General features: G+C 35.4%; 1 protein-coding gene across 6 annotated transcripts in view; it reads left to right on the forward strand.

Annotated features, from left to right (window-relative positions):
• The window catches only part of CPEB2 (cytoplasmic polyadenylation element binding protein 2), a 71475-nt gene that overhangs the window by 48774 nt on the left and 4146 nt on the right, over positions 1–18555 (forward strand). For all 6 annotated transcript variants that reach the window (XM_059381132.1, XM_059381140.1, XM_059381149.1 and 3 more), the window contains 5 exons: positions 4520–4690; positions 5849–5938; positions 10523–10641; positions 10916–11030; positions 13503–13684. In XM_059381132.1, coding sequence (XP_059237115.1) covers positions 4520–4690; positions 5849–5938; positions 10523–10641; positions 10916–11030; positions 13503–13684 — 677 coding nt within the window. The remainder of the gene's footprint in view (positions 1–4519; positions 4691–5848; positions 5939–10522; positions 10642–10915; positions 11031–13502; positions 13685–18555) is intronic.

Below are 18555 nucleotides of genomic sequence, written 5' to 3' on the forward strand. Positions count from 1 at the left end.
CCGTGCCAGGGTCCTGGGATCATGACCTGAGCTGAAGGCAGATTCTTAACTGTGACCACCCAAGCATCCTGCAAAAACTTTAAGATTTTTATTTATTTATTTATTTGACAGAGAGGTAGAGAGCATAAGCAGGGGGAATGTCAGAGGGAGAGGAAGAAGCAGGCTCCCCACTGAGCAGGGAGCCAGATGCTGGGCTGGATCCCAGGACTCAGGGATCATGACCTGAGACAAAGGTAGATGCTTAACCAACTGAGCCACCCAGGTGCCCCTAGTAATGAAAATTCTTGTTAGTATGTCCAGAGTGTGATGTTTCTTATTTCTTAGACTTTGTATTACACATCCTTTGTTCGGCTGAGCTTTGCTTACTAGATTTTAGATATACATTATAGATTTTCGATAGTTATTTTATTAACTATAATTTATTATAGTTAAAACTGTTATAGTTAGTAATATAGAATTGTTAAAATGTAGTTATATTATGAATATGCTTATAGTACTATAGTTAATACAAAAAGTTTAAACCTTTTTGGGTCACCTCTCTTAGGTAATGATTTCCTTTGTCACTGCATTTGGTATTTCTATTTAGACCCTAAATATTTATGATCTATAATTTTGCTCAAGATAAAAGTCTGTTAGAAAGACTGTTTATTATATTCATGGAATTGCTAAATTCACATGTGTGTTAGGGCACTTGAAAGTGAAATAATTTCAAATGTATTGACATATCTGAAATAAGTATAAAATTTGGATTTGTAATTTTTCTGTTAAAAACTAGCTAATATGCATGTTTCCTGTCTCATCTTATTCCTTTTAAAATATAGAATTATTAAAGTCCAACTTTAGAAGTTGAACCACTTATACACAATATTATTTGTAATGGATCTTGATAAGGTTTATTTTGTTAAATAGTTAGATAAAATACTTTTGAAGGGCTTTCTTTCAGTTAATCACACTACTGTTGACTTTTGTTTTACATTGGTCCTTATTTCTGATAGCAGTGAACATCTTATTTATTTATTTAGATTTTATTTTATTTATCAGAGAGAGAGGGTGAGAGAGCGAGCACAGGCAGACAGAATGGCAGGCAGAGGCAGAGGGAGAAGCAGGCTCCCTGCTGAGCAAGGAGCCCGATGTGGGACTCGATCCCAGGACACTGGGATCATGACCTGAGCCGAAGGCAGCTGCTTAACCAACTGAGCCACCCAGGCGTCCCAGTGAACATGTTATTTAAATTGAATTTGAATCTGTATAATAATTCTTTATTCCTATACAAATTGGATCTTCCTCCCTGTTTTTGGTGCTAAAAACTTTAAATACTTCCAGTGTCCAGCCACCTACAGTTCACAAGCATATAACACCCTTCCTTCACATCCCAACCCCAGTTTTCTTCTGCAGGCCATCAGATTTCATGCTGTCTTTGTTTATATCACTTGTATCATTATGTATCATATTTTTTTAAGATGATGTATTGATGACATTTTCATGTTGAATAGGCATATACTATAGATTCTATGCATTGTCTCCTCATCCAAAAAAAAAAACAAAACAAAACACCTTTCATTCCATCTTGAAAGAAGAACAATTTCTCTGCATCCTTATTTTCTCTTTTACCTTTTCTAATAAACTTCTAAAGAGTCATCTTTTGGTGTCATTATAAATGAATGAATTATATGTAGCATGAATCCCATCCAACTTTCCTAAAATTGCTTACTTTCAAAGATCGTGCGTGTCCTTGAACATGTTTTTAAAATGATTACCTTAACATCTCACACTGTTACTGCATGGCTCCTTTTTTTTTTTCTTTTATTACATTTTGCTTTGGCACTGTGTTGGCAATAATATTTTGGCTTCTCTTATACTTTTCTTACCACTCCTTTCTTGAGCTCCTTGAATGTTCCGTTACTTCCTTGTAAGTTTACCAAGGAGCTACCTCATCATTTCTCTCTGGAGTTGTCTTCAGTGATATTACAGAGAACCTTCAAATACCATTTCTATAAAGTTGACTCTCAGAAATGTGGCTTATTACCTTTCTCCACTCAATTTGCAATCTCCTCCCTTACATTTAATTCTGAACATCCTCCCAGCCTATGCAGCTTTACATACCTACCCTCCCTTTTTCTTTTTTTCTTTCAAGCTTTTATATAAATTCCAGTTTTTTAACATACAGTATAAGATTGGTTTCAGGTGTAAAATTTAATGATTCATCACGTAAATACAACCCCTGGTGCCCTCCTTAATCCCCAACATTATTTCACCATCCCCCTGCCCACCTCTCCACCATCAACTTTCACTTTGTTCTGAATAGTAAAGAGTCTATTTCCTGGTTTGCCTTTCTTCTTCCCCTGCCCTGGTTCATCTGTTTTATTTCTTAAATTCCACACATGAGTGAAGTCATACGGTATTTGTCTTTGTCTGACTAACTTCATTTAGCATAATACTCTCTAGCTCGATCCACATCATTGCAAATGGCAAGATTTCATTCTTCATGATGACTGAATAATACTCCATTGTACGTAGATATACAGCATCTTTATCCATTCATCAGTTGATGAACATTCGGGTTTTTTCCATGATTTGGCTATTATGGATAATTCTGTAAACATCAGGATGCATGTATCCCTTTGAATCAGTGTTTTTTTGTATCCTTTGGGCAAATACCCAGTACTGTAATTACTGGCTCATTAGGGTAGTTTTATTTTTAATTTTTTTTTTAAATTTTTTGAGGATCCTCCATACTGTTTTCCAGAGTGGCTGCACCCTTTTGCATTCCCACCAACAGTGTAAGAGGGTTCCCCTTTTCTGTATCCTTGCTGACACCTGTCCTTTCTTGAGTTGTTAATTTTAGCCTTTCTGACTATGTGAGGTGATAATCTATTGTAGTTTTGATTTGCATTTCCCTGACAAGTGATGATAAGTAACTTTTCATGTGTCTGTTAGCCAGCTGTATGTCTTCTTTGGAAAATGTCTGGGTGTCCTGCCAATTTTTTAACTGGATTGCTTTTTTGTGTATTCAGTTTTATAAGTTCTTTACATATTTTGGATACTAACTTTTTATCAGAATGTCAGTGTCATTTGCAAATGTCCTCTCCCATTCCAAAGGGATGGGAGTTATATTTCTTGTTTTGTTGATTGTTTCCTTCCATATCTACCCTTTTGTATACTATTTTTTGGTCTTTACTGTCCTTACATTTAGTTAATGGTTCTTACCATTCATGTTCTAATTCTTTTAGTTTTTTCTTTTGTTTCCCAGATATCTATCTACTCTTTACTGCTATAGTTCTCTCCCTGTCCATCCTTCCTGATCTGCTCATTTCTTATCACTTTAACCCCATTTGCTATAAGTCTTCCCAAAGCACCAGTAAAATTATCTTGCTTGAGCCCCTGAATCCAGTTTTTTGTTTTAACCATACACTAAATAAAACATCCACTTTAGCCTGGCATTCAAAGCTAAGTATTTTGACTAGCCTCAAAGCTGTTTTATTACTTGTACTCTCCTTATTTCCAACATGTAGTAGTCAATTTTGACTACTCCCTATTTCTTAAATTCATATTTTTTTCTTTTCTCTTATATTTCTCCTTCTACTTGGAAAATGTACTCAAAACCATGTTCTAATAAATATTTCTATTTGGAAATATCTTACCCTCTCTAATGCACTGAGTAAATTCCACTAGCTTTCCCTTTTTACCACAATTGTCATTCAGTCTCACTTGGGAATTTAAGAAATTACCTGTTTATTAGCCAGCCTACTTCCTTCCTCCAACAAAATTCCTCTGAAGTATTTTAAAGCTTTCTTAGGGATATGTGCCATAGTTATATGTATAGATCTTATCTTTTCTAAATGTACATTCTCTGAGAGCAGGGTACTGTATTTTATCAGGTCATTTTATTTTTTTGATCCCCACGGAGTGTAGCATGAGGATTGCTGCAGAGAATTATATAGGACGTGCCCTGGACAAAGGGTTGCACCCTTGAAGGGTGAGCTCAGATGGGCACCAAAGTCCTAGAGGGTGATGCCTTTTTCTGTTTTGCACATTTGAAGACGCCCCATCTGCATGTGTAATCAATTAATTCAAAGCCTTATATGCAAGTCTTATTTGTTGCCTTTGTCCTTACTTAACTGTGGTCTGCAAGTGGCTTTTTATTATGTGCTTTTATCTATTTAGTCTTTGCCATTTCCCTTTTGCAACCAATTTCTCAAAGGTTTCTTCTGTTACACATCCAGTTTAAACTGTCCCCATACATCAGATTCTTAGTGCTTTCCATAAAACATTGAAATGATCCAGTGTTTGTTTGCAGTATAATTGTTGTCATATGACTACATTTATTTCTAAGTCATTCTTCAGACTGCTTCTCTTTTGAATCCCAGTAATTAAAAGCTTAAACTATCTGAATTTCCCTTATTTTTTTTATGCCTGTATCACCTTCATGTTTTAAACCTTTGAATTTGTCATTGCTGTTTTAATGCCCAACTTTATCATTATACCTGAGATTCAAGTTATATTTGTTCTTATATTTTAGGTCGTTCTTCCCTCTTTCCAATAGATGATGGTCTGCTTGATGATGGTCATAATGATCAAGTTGGTGTTTTAAATTCACCCACATGTTACTCAGCTCATCAAAACGGAGAACGAATAGAACGCTTCTCTCGAAAAGTTTTTGTTGGTGGTCTTCCTCCAGATATTGATGAAGGTAGGGTGATAATTTGAGCTTCAAACAAAACAAACAAACAAAAAAAATCCTAAAATAAAATGTGAATGGGGGTATGGAATTTTTTACCTTGAGATTTTCAGTCAGGATAGATATCCATCTCTGTCTAAATATTTTGTCACCTGTTGAAATATGAAATAGGTAATTAAACAGTTAAAAATTTTTATATGTTAAAATGCCTATTGTTATTGTATTTTTTTGTAAATAAGATTATCATACAGAAAGTTTTTCTAATAAAACTTAAAATTTTCATATTACCAAAATACACAAAATAAAATGCCTGCAGTGCATGACAGTCAGAAGTTTAATTTCCTTGAGGATAAATAGGCTGTTAGAAATAGGTAAGAAAGAGGTAATAAAGCCCAAAAGGGTAATGGAAACAGAACATAAACAGGAAATTCAGGTTATCTAAAAGCTGAACAGATGTAAAAGTCACCATTTGTAATAATAACAAAAGAAAATAATTCAAGGTAAAGATTAAAAATATGAAACTGTCCAATGTCTGTACAGTTGTGGGAAGTCTGCCACTCTTATTCACAACTAAGAGGATTTTGCTGCACTTTGAGAAATTTTTAAATTATTCGAATATCCAGAAACCTGTCCTAAGTGTTAGTTTAATAAGGTTTTCATACGAGGAAATAACCTAGAGCATATCATTGTATTTGACCTGTATTTGTTTCAGTGAAGCTACCTGGTATGTGTCAGACCTTAATGAGTAAGATAATTCTTTGTGTCTTGTTTTAACAGACCTGTTCTTTCCCTATGAGATTTTACTTATCAAACAGTAATCGTTTCTCTATTTAACTTGAAATAATGTTTGCATGTTTTTCAAGCCAATAATATTTATGATTTGGTATACTATCAGTCCTTTAGTATCTACACAACGTTAGGTAAAATTTTAAAACTCACACTAAATTGATTGCTCTGGTCAGCGTGCTACTTAAATTTATTAATTTCTTTTGGCTAAAATATCTGTTTCATATATTTTGTCAGTAAGGATATTAGACATGTTTTCGGTTTTCATGTTTATCTTAGAGTACTTGGTACTTTTAAATATTAAATCTTTAACTTATAAATATGGGGGTTTTTTAATGAAGTATTAAAACTAATTTCTAATGTGTATTATTGTACTTTTTTAAGATGAAATAACTGCTAGCTTCAGAAGATTTGGGCCTTTGGTAGTAGATTGGCCTCATAAAGCAGAAAGCAAGTCCTATTTTCCACCAAAAGGTAAGATTTTTTATTGTTAATATTTTCTAGGGAATCAGTTTTATGAGAGCAAATAAGACAATGCCAATTACTTTGTGTTTTCTTTTAGAATTGCATATCATCACACCTTTCTATAAAAACTAAGAGAGTAATTTGTGAAGGCTGGTAACATGCATCAAGTGACAAGAATGGATCTGAGGGCTATCATAGTTTCACTTTAACCCAGTCAAGAGCCATTAGACACTAGCTGTTCTTTCTCTGTAATGGTTTGACAGTGATTTCAAACACTCAAATCAATGAATGTTTTGAGGTTTTGTTTTCAGTTTGAAGCATCCTTCTAAGTAACTTGGGTACCAACATGTAAAAAAAGTGTCCCTCTATGCAATGAAATTAAGAACTATTTGAAGTGAGAGAAAAATATAAATGCATGAATAGTATAGAATATTGCCAGACTTACATAAGTGTTCCAAACAATAACAGATAACAGCAGAGCAATATTTACTTTGTGGGTTAATTTAGCTAGAGGAGAAAGTGACTGGTCCAAACCCCATTATATAGAGAGATCAGATGTGAAGAAGATACCTAGTTGTGCTAGTAACTCACTGCTAGGATACCCCCTATGGCTTGTCACCATATCACAAGAATAACAAATCACTATCATTCATCTGACCAAAAGCAAGGCCACCATTAGTGGGGAGAAGAGGTAAGTTCCCCTTGCCCACAATGAGCAGGGGAGGTGAGTGGAGAGAATTAAACGTGAGTCCAGTCAGGTTGCTAATGGCAGATTCTCTGAAGGGAATAAAAAGGGGAAGGTTTAAAAGCTAAAGCTTTTCTTTGAACATCATTGAAATAAAATTTTAGTAAAACAAAAACCCTGTTATTCTCATGGCTGAGCAAATTTTCAAACCTGGAAAAAAGACTCCAGTAGATCTATTTAATGGTCTGATTTGGGCTCTGGGAAAGGAAACATGTTAGAATAGTTATTGGTATACAAAAACTAATTAAAGATTTCTGGTAATGAATTATATGGGATATCTCACTTATTTTCACTGAGAATTCTAGTACCTCCATTACTAGTTCATGTAGATTTTAGAGAAATGGAATAACCCAGTGGTTTCTGTTTTATACCTTTAGATCTTAGATTTATGGACTCAAGAACATCTTTTGAGCAGGGATTCTGAATCCCAGATCTCTATGAAAGTCTGATTAAAGCTATGGACCTTTCTTCATGTACTCTAAATTTTCGCCCAAATTTGGAGTTTACTGGTCTTGGACGTCCTGATACTTAGTTTAGAGAGAAAATAAGCTCCATATAGATATAGACATTCATTTGTTCATCTGAGTTTTAATCTGTTGCTGAGCTTTAATTTGTTCCTGAGTTTTAAACTGAGTTTTAATCTGTTTTCTATTGCTTCACTCTCTTAGCCTCTTGTAAAGTTTTTGAATGTTCAGTAAAAATGTCAATTAGTTTCTAATATTCCTGCCTAAGTTACCAGTATCCTGGTCCACTTCAGGAATGTGACTAGTCAGTCCATACCTCTGCCTCTCTCCAGTTTTTCTCCCACAGTATAGCCAGAGTAATCTCTCTGAAAACTCATCTGATACTGCTATCTCTTGACCATCTGCTTAAAACCCTTCAGTGGTTTCTTTCAGTTAGAATAAAGGTAAAAATGGTTTGCCCTGCCCAACCTCCCCACCTCTCTGGTTTCTTCTGCCTCTATTACTTCTTGTTCACTTCTGGTTCCAAAAACCGGCTTTGCTCTCTCCTGCCTAGGGCTCTTATTGTATGGTATTCTCACTGGCCCTAAGGCCCTTCTGATGTGTCTTCATCCACATACCCTCATTTGTCTCAGTTCAAACATTGGTTGCTCACAGGATACTTTCAGGATGCCCCTAATGGTTCACATACTCCTACTGTAGGCTCTCCTGGCACTGTTCCACTCTCTCATAGCCCTTGTCACAGCTACAATGTTACATTTTTACAACTCTATAAATCCCTGATGATTTTGCTAAAATCCAGTTCTTCCCATAGTCTGTAATACTCTGCATTTACTCATCTTTGTACTCTTGGTAATGCACAGAATAATAACTGACTAACACATGATAAAAACACCTATAAATACTATAGAATAGAAGCTCCTTTTACCTGAAGTAGGTGGGAAAGGTTCACTGAGAAGTTCTGAACGAGATCTGAAGGTATTGTGTAATCCAGATAGACATTAAGGAGTCAAACAGAGTTCCAGGGAGGAACTGAAATACAGTTTTAGGAAGGAATGAGAATTGGTTTGTGTGGAGACAGGTACACATTTTTTTGCCTGAGCCTCTTGTTCATGTAACAGGATGATGGACTCTAAGCCTAGAAAGATGTGTTGGCACAAATTTAATCAAACAGAATAGTTGCTATCTTTGTTGCTGTTGTTGTTGTCATTGTGGTTTTTGTGGTGATGTTTAGTTTATTTTCCCAAACTGAAAACAAAGCAAAAAGACCTGAATAAAGCGGTACCGGCAAATCATAGTTTGGGGTACAATCATAGTTAATTGTCATTGCCAAAGACCAGTGTTTCCAAACCTTGTCCTTTTAAGCAGTTTTGACATTGTTGTAATTCATCTTCCATGGTTTGGAAACACTGATGCACAAAGCATCCAGTTAGTGAAGCTCCCTTGTAATTAAGGCAGCGACATGAGCCCTTGGAGATGGAGCCACATGTGTACATATGTTTCTTTTACAGTGAATGAGGTTCACCCTATGTGAGTATTAGTTTGCTGTACAGTATGTTTTTGGTAAAAGTATTTTAATATTTAATGGTTTGCCTTAGCTAGATCGTAATTTACCTGCCATGTTGCTTAATTAGTTTTGTGATACAAACATTTCTTACCTAATAATTACACAAATCATTAATAGTAGGAATATTCAATGTAGAGGTGCCTGGGTGGCTCAATTAGTTAAGCGTCTGCCTTTGCCTCAGGTCATGATCTCAGGATCCTGGGATGCAAGCCCTGTGTCAGGCTCCCTGCTCAGTGGGAGCCTGCTTATCCCTCCCACCAACACCACCCTCATGCGCTCTCTCTCTCTTTTTCTCTCAAAATCTTAAAAAAAAAAAAAAAGTATTGAATGTAAAGTATCACTTTAAAACTAACCAAAATTAAAACATTAATATCAAAAATTAATATCACAAATAACATTAAATTTACTGAATTTAAAATATTTTGTAAATTGGTCTTATATCCTCTGTTATTACAAAAGAGTTACAACTCGCAAATCTTTAACTTGTGTCAAAATTAAAGCCTTCACTTAAAACAAGTTTTCATTTTTTTATTTTTTCAAGCATATTTAAATTATTTCTAGCAGTTGGAAATGTCTGCAATGTGTTTTTTTAATCTTGCATAATCATACCTTAGAAAGTTTCTGTTGCATAGGTTGATTTGATGGCTTATTTATGCAATCAGGAATTATAATTTTAAAATGAAGCACTTTTGTGTCACATCAGACCTTTGTGGCAATTACAGCCAGTGTTGGCAATAAAGCTATGTGTTTTGATTTTTGTGTAAAACATGATCTCACATTTACCATTGTCTAATGGAATAGATAGATGTGCATGGCCTGCTTGATGACTTCTTCATATTAGAACCAGATTACAGTTCTCTGGGTTTGTTTGCATAGAAATCTCATCAAAGAAAGGGGTGTTTTGGGGTCAGTTAATTATCAGCTTCTAGGAATAATCATGTAATGGTGAACTTCCAGTATAAATTTTGATACCTTCTTTTTATACTGGAGTCTGTTCTGCTTGAAGAATGACAATCTGTTATCACAAAGAGAGGAGGAAGGGCGTATCTCCCAAAGGTACAGGCATCTAATAAGCAAGAGTTTGGGTCCAAAGTCCAAACATAGTCTCCAGACTACTTGAAGTGTTCCACGGTTTATCCCAGTAGAGAGTTTGATTTTAAGGTCCTGACCCATGCTGGAGGACCCATTTTGCTCCAGTCTTCTTAAGGTAGTTTTCTTAGTACAAATTTGAAGTTGACATGCTGACTTGTAGTTATTTCCCCTTCCTTAGGGAAATTCTTGCGCCTTTCCAAGTGTGTTCTAGCCCAAACTGTGCACCAAACATGTCTTACCCTGGGGGCCTCTTTAGAAACCTTCTAATATAATCGAGGGGTTAGTCCTGCCAAGTTCTTGAAGAAGACAGTATCTTGGGAGACCTTGGGGGCTCTCCTGGGTTTGAAATTACTCCACCAACTGCTTGCTTATGTGACTGACTTGGGGCAAGTCATTAACTGCTGGATACCTCAGGTTTTTCTTCTATAAAATGGGAATAATGTCTTAGAGACTTGCTGTGGGAATCAAATGAAATAATTTATGTAAAGCTTTTTAGCACAGCCCTGGATAGAAAGCACTTTATATAAGATAGCTAATTAATGAGTATCTGTTTTTGTGTGTATTCCATAGGATATTGTGCTCTCCTATAGAAAGTCTAATAATTCTGGTTCTCTCTGATAGTTAATTTTTTTTTCTTTTGCAAAAGCATGTGTTTTCTAAATAGTATTGAAATTTGGGCTGAAATCACTTCCTTTGCAATATTGCCTCATTTTTAATGGTTATTACAGGCTATGCATTCCTTCTCTTTCAAGAAGAGAGCTCAGTTCAAGCACTAATTGATGCTTGTATTGAAGAAGATGGAAAACTCTATCTGTGTGTTTCCAGTCCCACCATTAAGGACAAACCAGTAAGTAAATACTGTATGTGAACCTTAGGCTACAAATGCGAGTTTTCAAAAAACTGGTTTGAAGTAATTAATGATAAAAAAGTTAAAATACCATGTTAAGAGTTCAGTTTTTAAAAATCCCAATAACTTATAGTATCTAGCTTAAAAAATAATGTATTATCAAATCCACCTATACAAAATTTTGAAAAATAAAAGGACTACTGTTAACCGGCACAAAGTAGCATTAGCTGTCAAGAGAATAAGACCAATTACAGTGATATGATTTTCTTCCTAGGTTCAGATCCGTCCTTGGAACTTAAGTGATAGTGATTTTGTGATGGATGGTTCTCAGCCTTTGGATCCTCGAAAAACAATTTTTGTTGGGGGTGTTCCTAGGCCATTAAGGGCTGGTAAGTAGAATGTTAACAAATGTTGCTTCTTTAAAATAAAAATTAAATATGAATGAATTCAGTAAACTTTTCAGAGCTGTTATGTACTGTTGGGTGGGCAAAGGGCAGATTGTTTATGCTCCAAGAGTTGTTTCCTACAGAATTCTGAGAAGTATTCTTAAAATTGTCAAGTAAGTGGAGAAGTAGACACTCATCTATCAATATTAATAATAAACTTCAAGCAGACTCTATAAGAAGGATCCAAATACTTCTGACTTCTAAAAAGAATTTGGGGTCTGTTTATTTTATGTTGGTTGACTCTGATATTTGAAGAAGTACGTTTTGTTTTTTTAAATAGTGCTTTGATAAGTAATAAACTGTTCATCAATAACAAGAAACTAGAGATTTACCAGAAATGTTATCCAGGAACATAATTACAGACCTGTATGCCCTCTGTACAAGCATGCTTTATGATTCCCTGTGCCCTGTGAAGTGTGTTAGTGCTTTCCACCACTGAGAACATCCTTTTCCAGTCAGTATAGGACAAAACGTTAAAAGAACCATTCACATGTATAAATACTTACAGAATATAACTGCTACAAAGAAAGACTACAGAGAGTAGAAGAACATCACGGGAATGTGGTGTAGTCTAATATTTAGAAATCCTTGCATTTGAGCTGACACAACAGAAGGAATAGAGTTGAGGTGGCAGGAGGGTTGTGAGGAGCGTGTTTTCAGACAAAGGGAAGAGCATATTCAAAGATCTTTAGTGGAGGGAAGCAGAGGGCATTGGAGGAACTGAAAGAAATCCAGAGTGGCTGACTAAGGGTATAAGAAGTGAGGAGAGAGACACAAAAAGGCATAGAAAAAGTGAATAGGGGTCAGACCATATAAATCTGTCTGATAAGCTAATTCAGTATTTATCCTCAGAGCAAGGGGAAACCAATGAAGAGTTTTAGATAACTGTAGCTAATGACATATTTTGGAGGCAGCTGGGTTGAGGAGATATAATGTGACCCTTTTAGGAGCCCATTCTTGCAGGGCAGGAGAAAGGTAACATGAGCTTAGATTGGAGGTAGCAGTGGTGAGAGAGAAAGGAAAAACATGTCCCAGACAATTTATGAGGTAACCTCAAAAGCTGAACCTCAGCTTTCAGTCTTAAGCCACTATGTAGATAGTCACACCTTCTACTGTGATAAAGAACACTGGAGAAGAGAAATTGTGGTCTTGATTTTGAAAGCAACTTTGTGGTACCATTTTGAGCTCCGAAGTAGAAATTTTAGTTATGCCATTTATATCTGATATCTAAGAATTACTCTTGCTACTGTTCTGAGAGGCCTTGCTACTGTTTCGACAGTAAATCAGAAACAAAGAGTTAAGGCTATTGCCGCAATCCAGATGAAAAATAATGAGAGTTTGGAACAGGATGTTAGTTGATGAAGGTGAGGAGATTGGATTTTAGATAGGTCTAGAAAATCAGGTTCATAGGATTGCATGTGTAGTGGGGAAAACAGAAAATAGAAAGGATTGAAGCCAAGAATCTTAGGAACTTTATCTTTTCTATTGCTTACCAGCTGAGTTAACAAAAACTCACTGGAGCAGATTTAATGGGATGTTGGAAGATCAGGAGTGTCATTTCAAACTAGGTGGTGAAGGTCTATTAAATGTCAGTATGAGTTGTCCAGGACAACAACTCCAGTTGACCATCTCCTGGTGGTTGCATCAATGACTTCGATGTCCAGAGAAGAGGCCGAGGCTGGAGACAGGAATTTAGGACATGAAGACAGATAGATGGTATTTAAGCCATGACATGGGATAAAGTCACCATAGCCCACAAGTGTAAAGAGAAATCTACGACTGAAACTTAGAGTACTCTGACATCGAAAAGTCAAGGAGTTGAAGAGGAACCAGCAAGGAAGACTAAGGAATTGTGAAGTCGGATGAAAATTAGTAGAAAAATGTTTCCGAAAGCCAGATGCAGAAAGTAGACGTTAACGTATGTTCCCGTACTGCTTCCAGGTAGATTGACCATTGTACTTGACAGTGGCATGATCAATTAACATGGAGTTAACAAGGGATGAAAGTCTAGTTATAAAGGTTGAACAAGGAATGGGAAGAGAAGGATGAGGTAGTAGAAGAAAAAAAATTTAACAATTTGGCTTTAAAGGAAGAATATAGAAATTAAGCAGTCACTGAGAGGGAGAAAAGCAGAATTAAGAGTTTCGTTTTGGGTTTTTTGTTTTGTTTTGTTTTTTTAAGATTGGGAATGATCCTTTGTAGAGGGAAAAACTGATGATAAAGGAGAGAGGAGAATTGCCAAGTAATTCTGTAGTGAGAGCATATTGGGTCCAATATGCAGGTGAAAGGATTGTATTTAGAAAACAGCGTAAAACTATTTATCCTAATGACTTTCCCTTTTTAAAAAAGTTATCTAAAAACTGTTGATTTACTGTGTTCTCTCACATTTGATGTGAATTTCTTTTCCTTTTCAAGTGGAACTTGCTATGATCATGGACCGGCTGTATGGTGGAGTTTGTTATGCAGGAATTGATACAGATCCTGAGCTAAAATACCCGAAAGGTGCTGGTCGAGTTGCTTTCTCCAATCAGCAGAGCTATATTGCTGCCATCAGTGCTCGGTTTGTTCAGCTTCAGCATGGGGATATTGATAAACGCGTAAGTTGCATATTGGGAAAGCATTTAACATCCTATAATAAGGTGCTGATCCAGAGCTTACTACCCTACCAAGTTGACAATATAATTCACTCTATTTTTTTATACATCTTTAAATCTTAGAGTTAAAGAGTATTATATCAAAATACCACTGAAATGTAAAATTATTGAACATACTTTGAACTTTTTTTAAAAGATTTTATTTATTTATTTGTCAGAGAGAGAGGAGCAGGCAGAGGGAGAGGCAGGTTCCCCACTGAGCAAAGAGCCCAATGGCATTCCCCATACTTTGAACTTCAGATACAGTATACAAAATTTAAATGTCATTGTAAAAGCACATCAGGTTGTGGAGTTTTTGGTTGTTGTTGTTGTTTATTTAAAAATCCACCAATAAGGTCTTAACACCTTTCTAACCATAGAAGCAGGGCTTCTTTTAAGAGTTGTACCCTGGGTGTACCTGGGTGGCTCAGACCATTAAGTATCTGCCTTTAGCTTAGGTCATGATCCCAGGGTCCTGGGATTGAGCCCCTCATCAGGCTCCCTGCTCAGCGGGAGCCTGTACCCTGGAGCCAGCATGCCCAGGATGCTATGTCTACCATGTGCTCTGTAATCCTCAAGAAATTAACCCTCAGTATGCCTCTTTTTCCCCATTTATCAAATGGAAAGCAATAATAGTATCTTTTTCACAATTATTTTGAGGATTAAATGAATTCTCATATGTAGAAGTATTTAAAGTTTGGCACTGTTATTTAAGTGTTTTTTATCTTTTATCATTAAATTTAAAATAAAAATACACTGTATATTTCCCTAAGTATACAAAATGATAAATATACAAAAAAAAATTAAACACACAAAATAATTATCCTAAACTTTAAAACATTTACTCTTCAGTTGCATTGTATAGGTAATCACAGTAAAAATTTTTAGGAAGTCCTATGAATATTTGTTAACTAAAAGCCACCCCACTGAATAATTCCTAGTACTGATTACCATTGAAAATAGGGAAAAGGAGTGACCCAAACTCAGTTGTTCAATCGCAAATCTATTTCATACTAAAATTTGCTCATAGTGCATATATATACAGCTGAGCAATATTTTAAAATAATCATGTTTGCATTGTATTACAGATGAGATATGCTAAGAATTAGAGGTAATTTAACTTTTTGTATATCCAAATTAAAAGATATAACTTGAGTATTTTTTTTTCCCCAGTGTAACAGTTTCTTGAAGTTTCTTCTCTGAGGCTGTTTGTATATATTAAAAGACTATTTTGGAGGCAGTGGAGCTGGTTTAGAAGTATGGATTGACTAATTGTGGACTCTAAAAGTAGTCATTAGTTTAATTACCAAGCCATCCCATATAGAAAACAAACAAAAAAAAGTACAGCATAGGTTCAGTTCATACAAGCAGAGTGATTTTTTTTTGCATTGTTACTTAAACTTTTGCAACACACACAATCTCACCATCTAAGTGGAAGGTGTCTGCTTTAATTACACCATGCAGGAAAATTTGTTGAACTGGAGTTCCTGTAATCCAGTGGTTTTCACCCTCAGCTGCAGAATAAAGTCACCTGGGAATTTAGAAAAATCTTGACGGCTGGGTTCCCCCATCCTCTGACCCCAATGATTTTGTTACAACTGTTCAGGGGCAGCCGAAATTTGTAAAGCTTCCAGGCGATTCTAATGTGCATCCATGATTGAGACCATGTATCTAGTCTAACCCTGACTTTTGCAAAGAAGTGGTCTAGTCAACCGAGGAGATTACCTACATTGTATATAATTATAGTTATTTAGCATGCAGGAGCACAGGGAAAACATCCTTGCAGTGTCCTGCCTCATTCTTGTTTCCAAAATGATAGTAAAGGACCAGTTATTTCGGGCAGAATATGGATTCCTAAAGAGCAATTCAGATGCACAGCAAGTGAATTCAGAAACACATGCATGCCTTCTTAGAAAGGCATCACAGTGCCTGAGAGAAAAGTTTAATTTTTAAGATATGAGCTGCTTAAGGTATATTTTGAACTATTTCTGAAATAATTTGAGAGCTATCTGGCTGGTTCAGTTGAGAATGTGACTCTTGATCTTGGGGTTATGAGTTCGAACCCCATGTTGGGTGTAGAGATTACTTAAAAATAAAATCTTTAAAAAAAAAAAAAGAAAGAAAATTAAAGAATTTGAGCTTGCTCACACGCACACACACACACACACAATTGATCTTTATACCTTTCATGTCTCTAGTATGAATATAGATATTAAACCATAACAACTGATTAATTTTAAATTTATAACTGATAACCCAGAGATTTGGGAAGGATTGAAATTGTTCACTCAACTTGATCTTTTGGCTCATGAGCTCTTTGAGGTTTAATTCCTATCTCCCCAAAAGCTGGGAAACACCATCACCACAAAAATGTAATTCATTGTAATTTTGTATGTTACTCCATGAGTAATAATACTCACTGTGCCTTCTGGTACTTACTGAAGGGAGTTGTGTTGAAGTTCAAGTTGGATAATTAAGTATGAATTATTTCATTAGTTGTGAATCCAGGTGGCAGAGTATTCCAGATAGGTTCTCTGAAGTGAAATTAGGGAGGGGCATCATAATGGAAAGTAAGAATAGGCACAGAATTGATGAAACTCCCAACACCTTTTCACACATGCAAGAGCTCGTTTTTAGAGGTTATTAATCAGAAATAATCAGAATACTCTCTCTAAAATCATAAGTTTCAAATCCAGTTTACTATCTTTAAAGTCTGTGATTTTGAAGGTAATTAGATTAGCTTCATAAAATAATATCTAGAAGTTTGAAATACAAATAATTGAAATCATTGCATTTTGAAATTTAATTCAGCAGTTTTACATTCAGTAACTCCTAAGCACCAAGTATTTTATGAGGTATTATGGAAATGAAGTAAACCACACAGACACTCTTTAATTACAGTAGAGACAAGAGGTATAATCAAGAAAACATATGTAAATGTACCACATTTATTCAGATAGTTTCTACTTTGTGCTAGATATTCTGCTAGATCCTCTTACTAAGTACGTATTGAACAGACACTTTCCCTGTGCTCATTTTGATTATCATCTAGTAAAATGAAATTCAGTAATTCTCATGGCACTTTGAGATATTCTTTGGTAATTTCTTTGATTTAGTTATTATATATTATTATAACAATATTATGTAGTTATAGCTATGTGTGTGTGTGTATAGTTTTAGTTACATAATATTATAATGAAGATAATGAATCAGAAATAGACTGACAATCAAGAATAGGATCCATAATAGAAAAAAATTTAAAAATAAAGATTGAGCATAAAAATTTTAGACCAAGTATCAAAGATCTTTTAAAAAAATCAATGGATCGGGAGGGAGACAAACCATAAGTGACTCTTAATCTCACAAAACAAACTGAGGGTTGCTGGGGGGAGGGGGTTTGGGAGAAGGGGGTGGGATTATGGACATTGGGGAGGGTATGTGCTTTGGTGAGTGCTGTGAAGTGTGTATACCTGGTGATTCACAGACCTGTACCCCTGGGGATAAAAATATATGTTTATAAAAAATAAAAAATTAAAAAAAAATAAGATAAAAAAAAATCAATGGAAAAAAGGTTAAAAATCCTTAACTGGCAAAGAGGATTCACTTCAAAAAAAAAAAAAAAAAACCTCCATTGGGAAAATACTCAAAAGATACAGACTATTCAGAAAAGCAAAATGTTAAATGTACATAGAATGCTTTTCCAGCCCTAATCAGTGAAATGCAAATATAAACAACAACTTAATTTCATTACCTTTCTATCAGATGTTTGTTTTATAGTCCTTTTCATCACCTTTTAGGTTTTTCCCTATTCGTTGTTGCTCTTGTGAAAAATAATGCTTCAGAAAATACCCTTATATGTGCATTTTCTGCACACATGCAAGTGTTAATACATTCCGAATAGAAATTGTTGGCTTGTTATTTGTTTACCTTTGGCAAACACTTCTTTATCTCTAACCAAACCCTTTAAACATTCAGTTTTCTCTCTTCTTAGGAAAGCCTGAAGTCTTAGGCTGCCTGGCACATTAAGTCAGACAAAGGTAGTAGCCCTCCATTCATAGTTATTATTAGTAGGCAGTGCTGGTTTAGAGTCTCTGCTGTGTACCAAGCACTGCCTTAAACACTTTTACCTGCATAATCTAATCCTCACAGCGCTGTGAAGCGATTCTAGGATTCTTCTCAATTTACAAACCTGGAAAATGAGGTTTAAATTAGCCCTCAAAGCTGACCGTGGTCTGAGGTCTTCTGAGTCAGGCCTTCTCAGTGGGCCTCTTTGACTTTGTATCTCATAAATTCACAGAAGTCTAGATAAGCCTTTAATAAGATTATCCACAATTCTGGTATGTGCGCACCAAGTAGTTACAAGCAGGTACATAATCAGTGGTTGTTGGGGGTTGGGCCATCTCTCAGGTGCTACTGGAATGAAGGGGAAAAGGTGTAAAAACCATTTGTCTTCCATGCCCTTCTCTTTTTTTACTCATAATCACCCTGCCTCCAAAATATTAACACACAGGTGTTTTAAAGATGTTACTCCAGGGAAGGTAAAGGTAAAATGTTTTACAAATCAGTTACATGTATAGTTTTTAAAAGTATTTTCTGCCATTGAAAAATACAGTAAATACCGCTCAGTTTATAGTCCTTGAAAGAAAATATATCAAAATTAAAAAAATTACCAAACTAAAACTAAGTGCTCGTTTAATCACATGATCACTTATGAACATGAAACATCTTAGAAAAAGATGATTAGTGCCAGAAGAGAATGACTTTGTTGTTGGGTTTTGTTTTTGCTTTTGTTTTTGTTTTTTAACCTACTACATGGTAAAGCTATTTCGCTGGGA

This window comes from Mustela nigripes, chromosome 1 (assembly GCF_022355385.1).
Source record: "Mustela nigripes isolate SB6536 chromosome 1, MUSNIG.SB6536, whole genome shotgun sequence".
NCBI classification, from domain to species: domain Eukaryota; kingdom Metazoa; phylum Chordata; class Mammalia; order Carnivora; family Mustelidae; genus Mustela; species Mustela nigripes.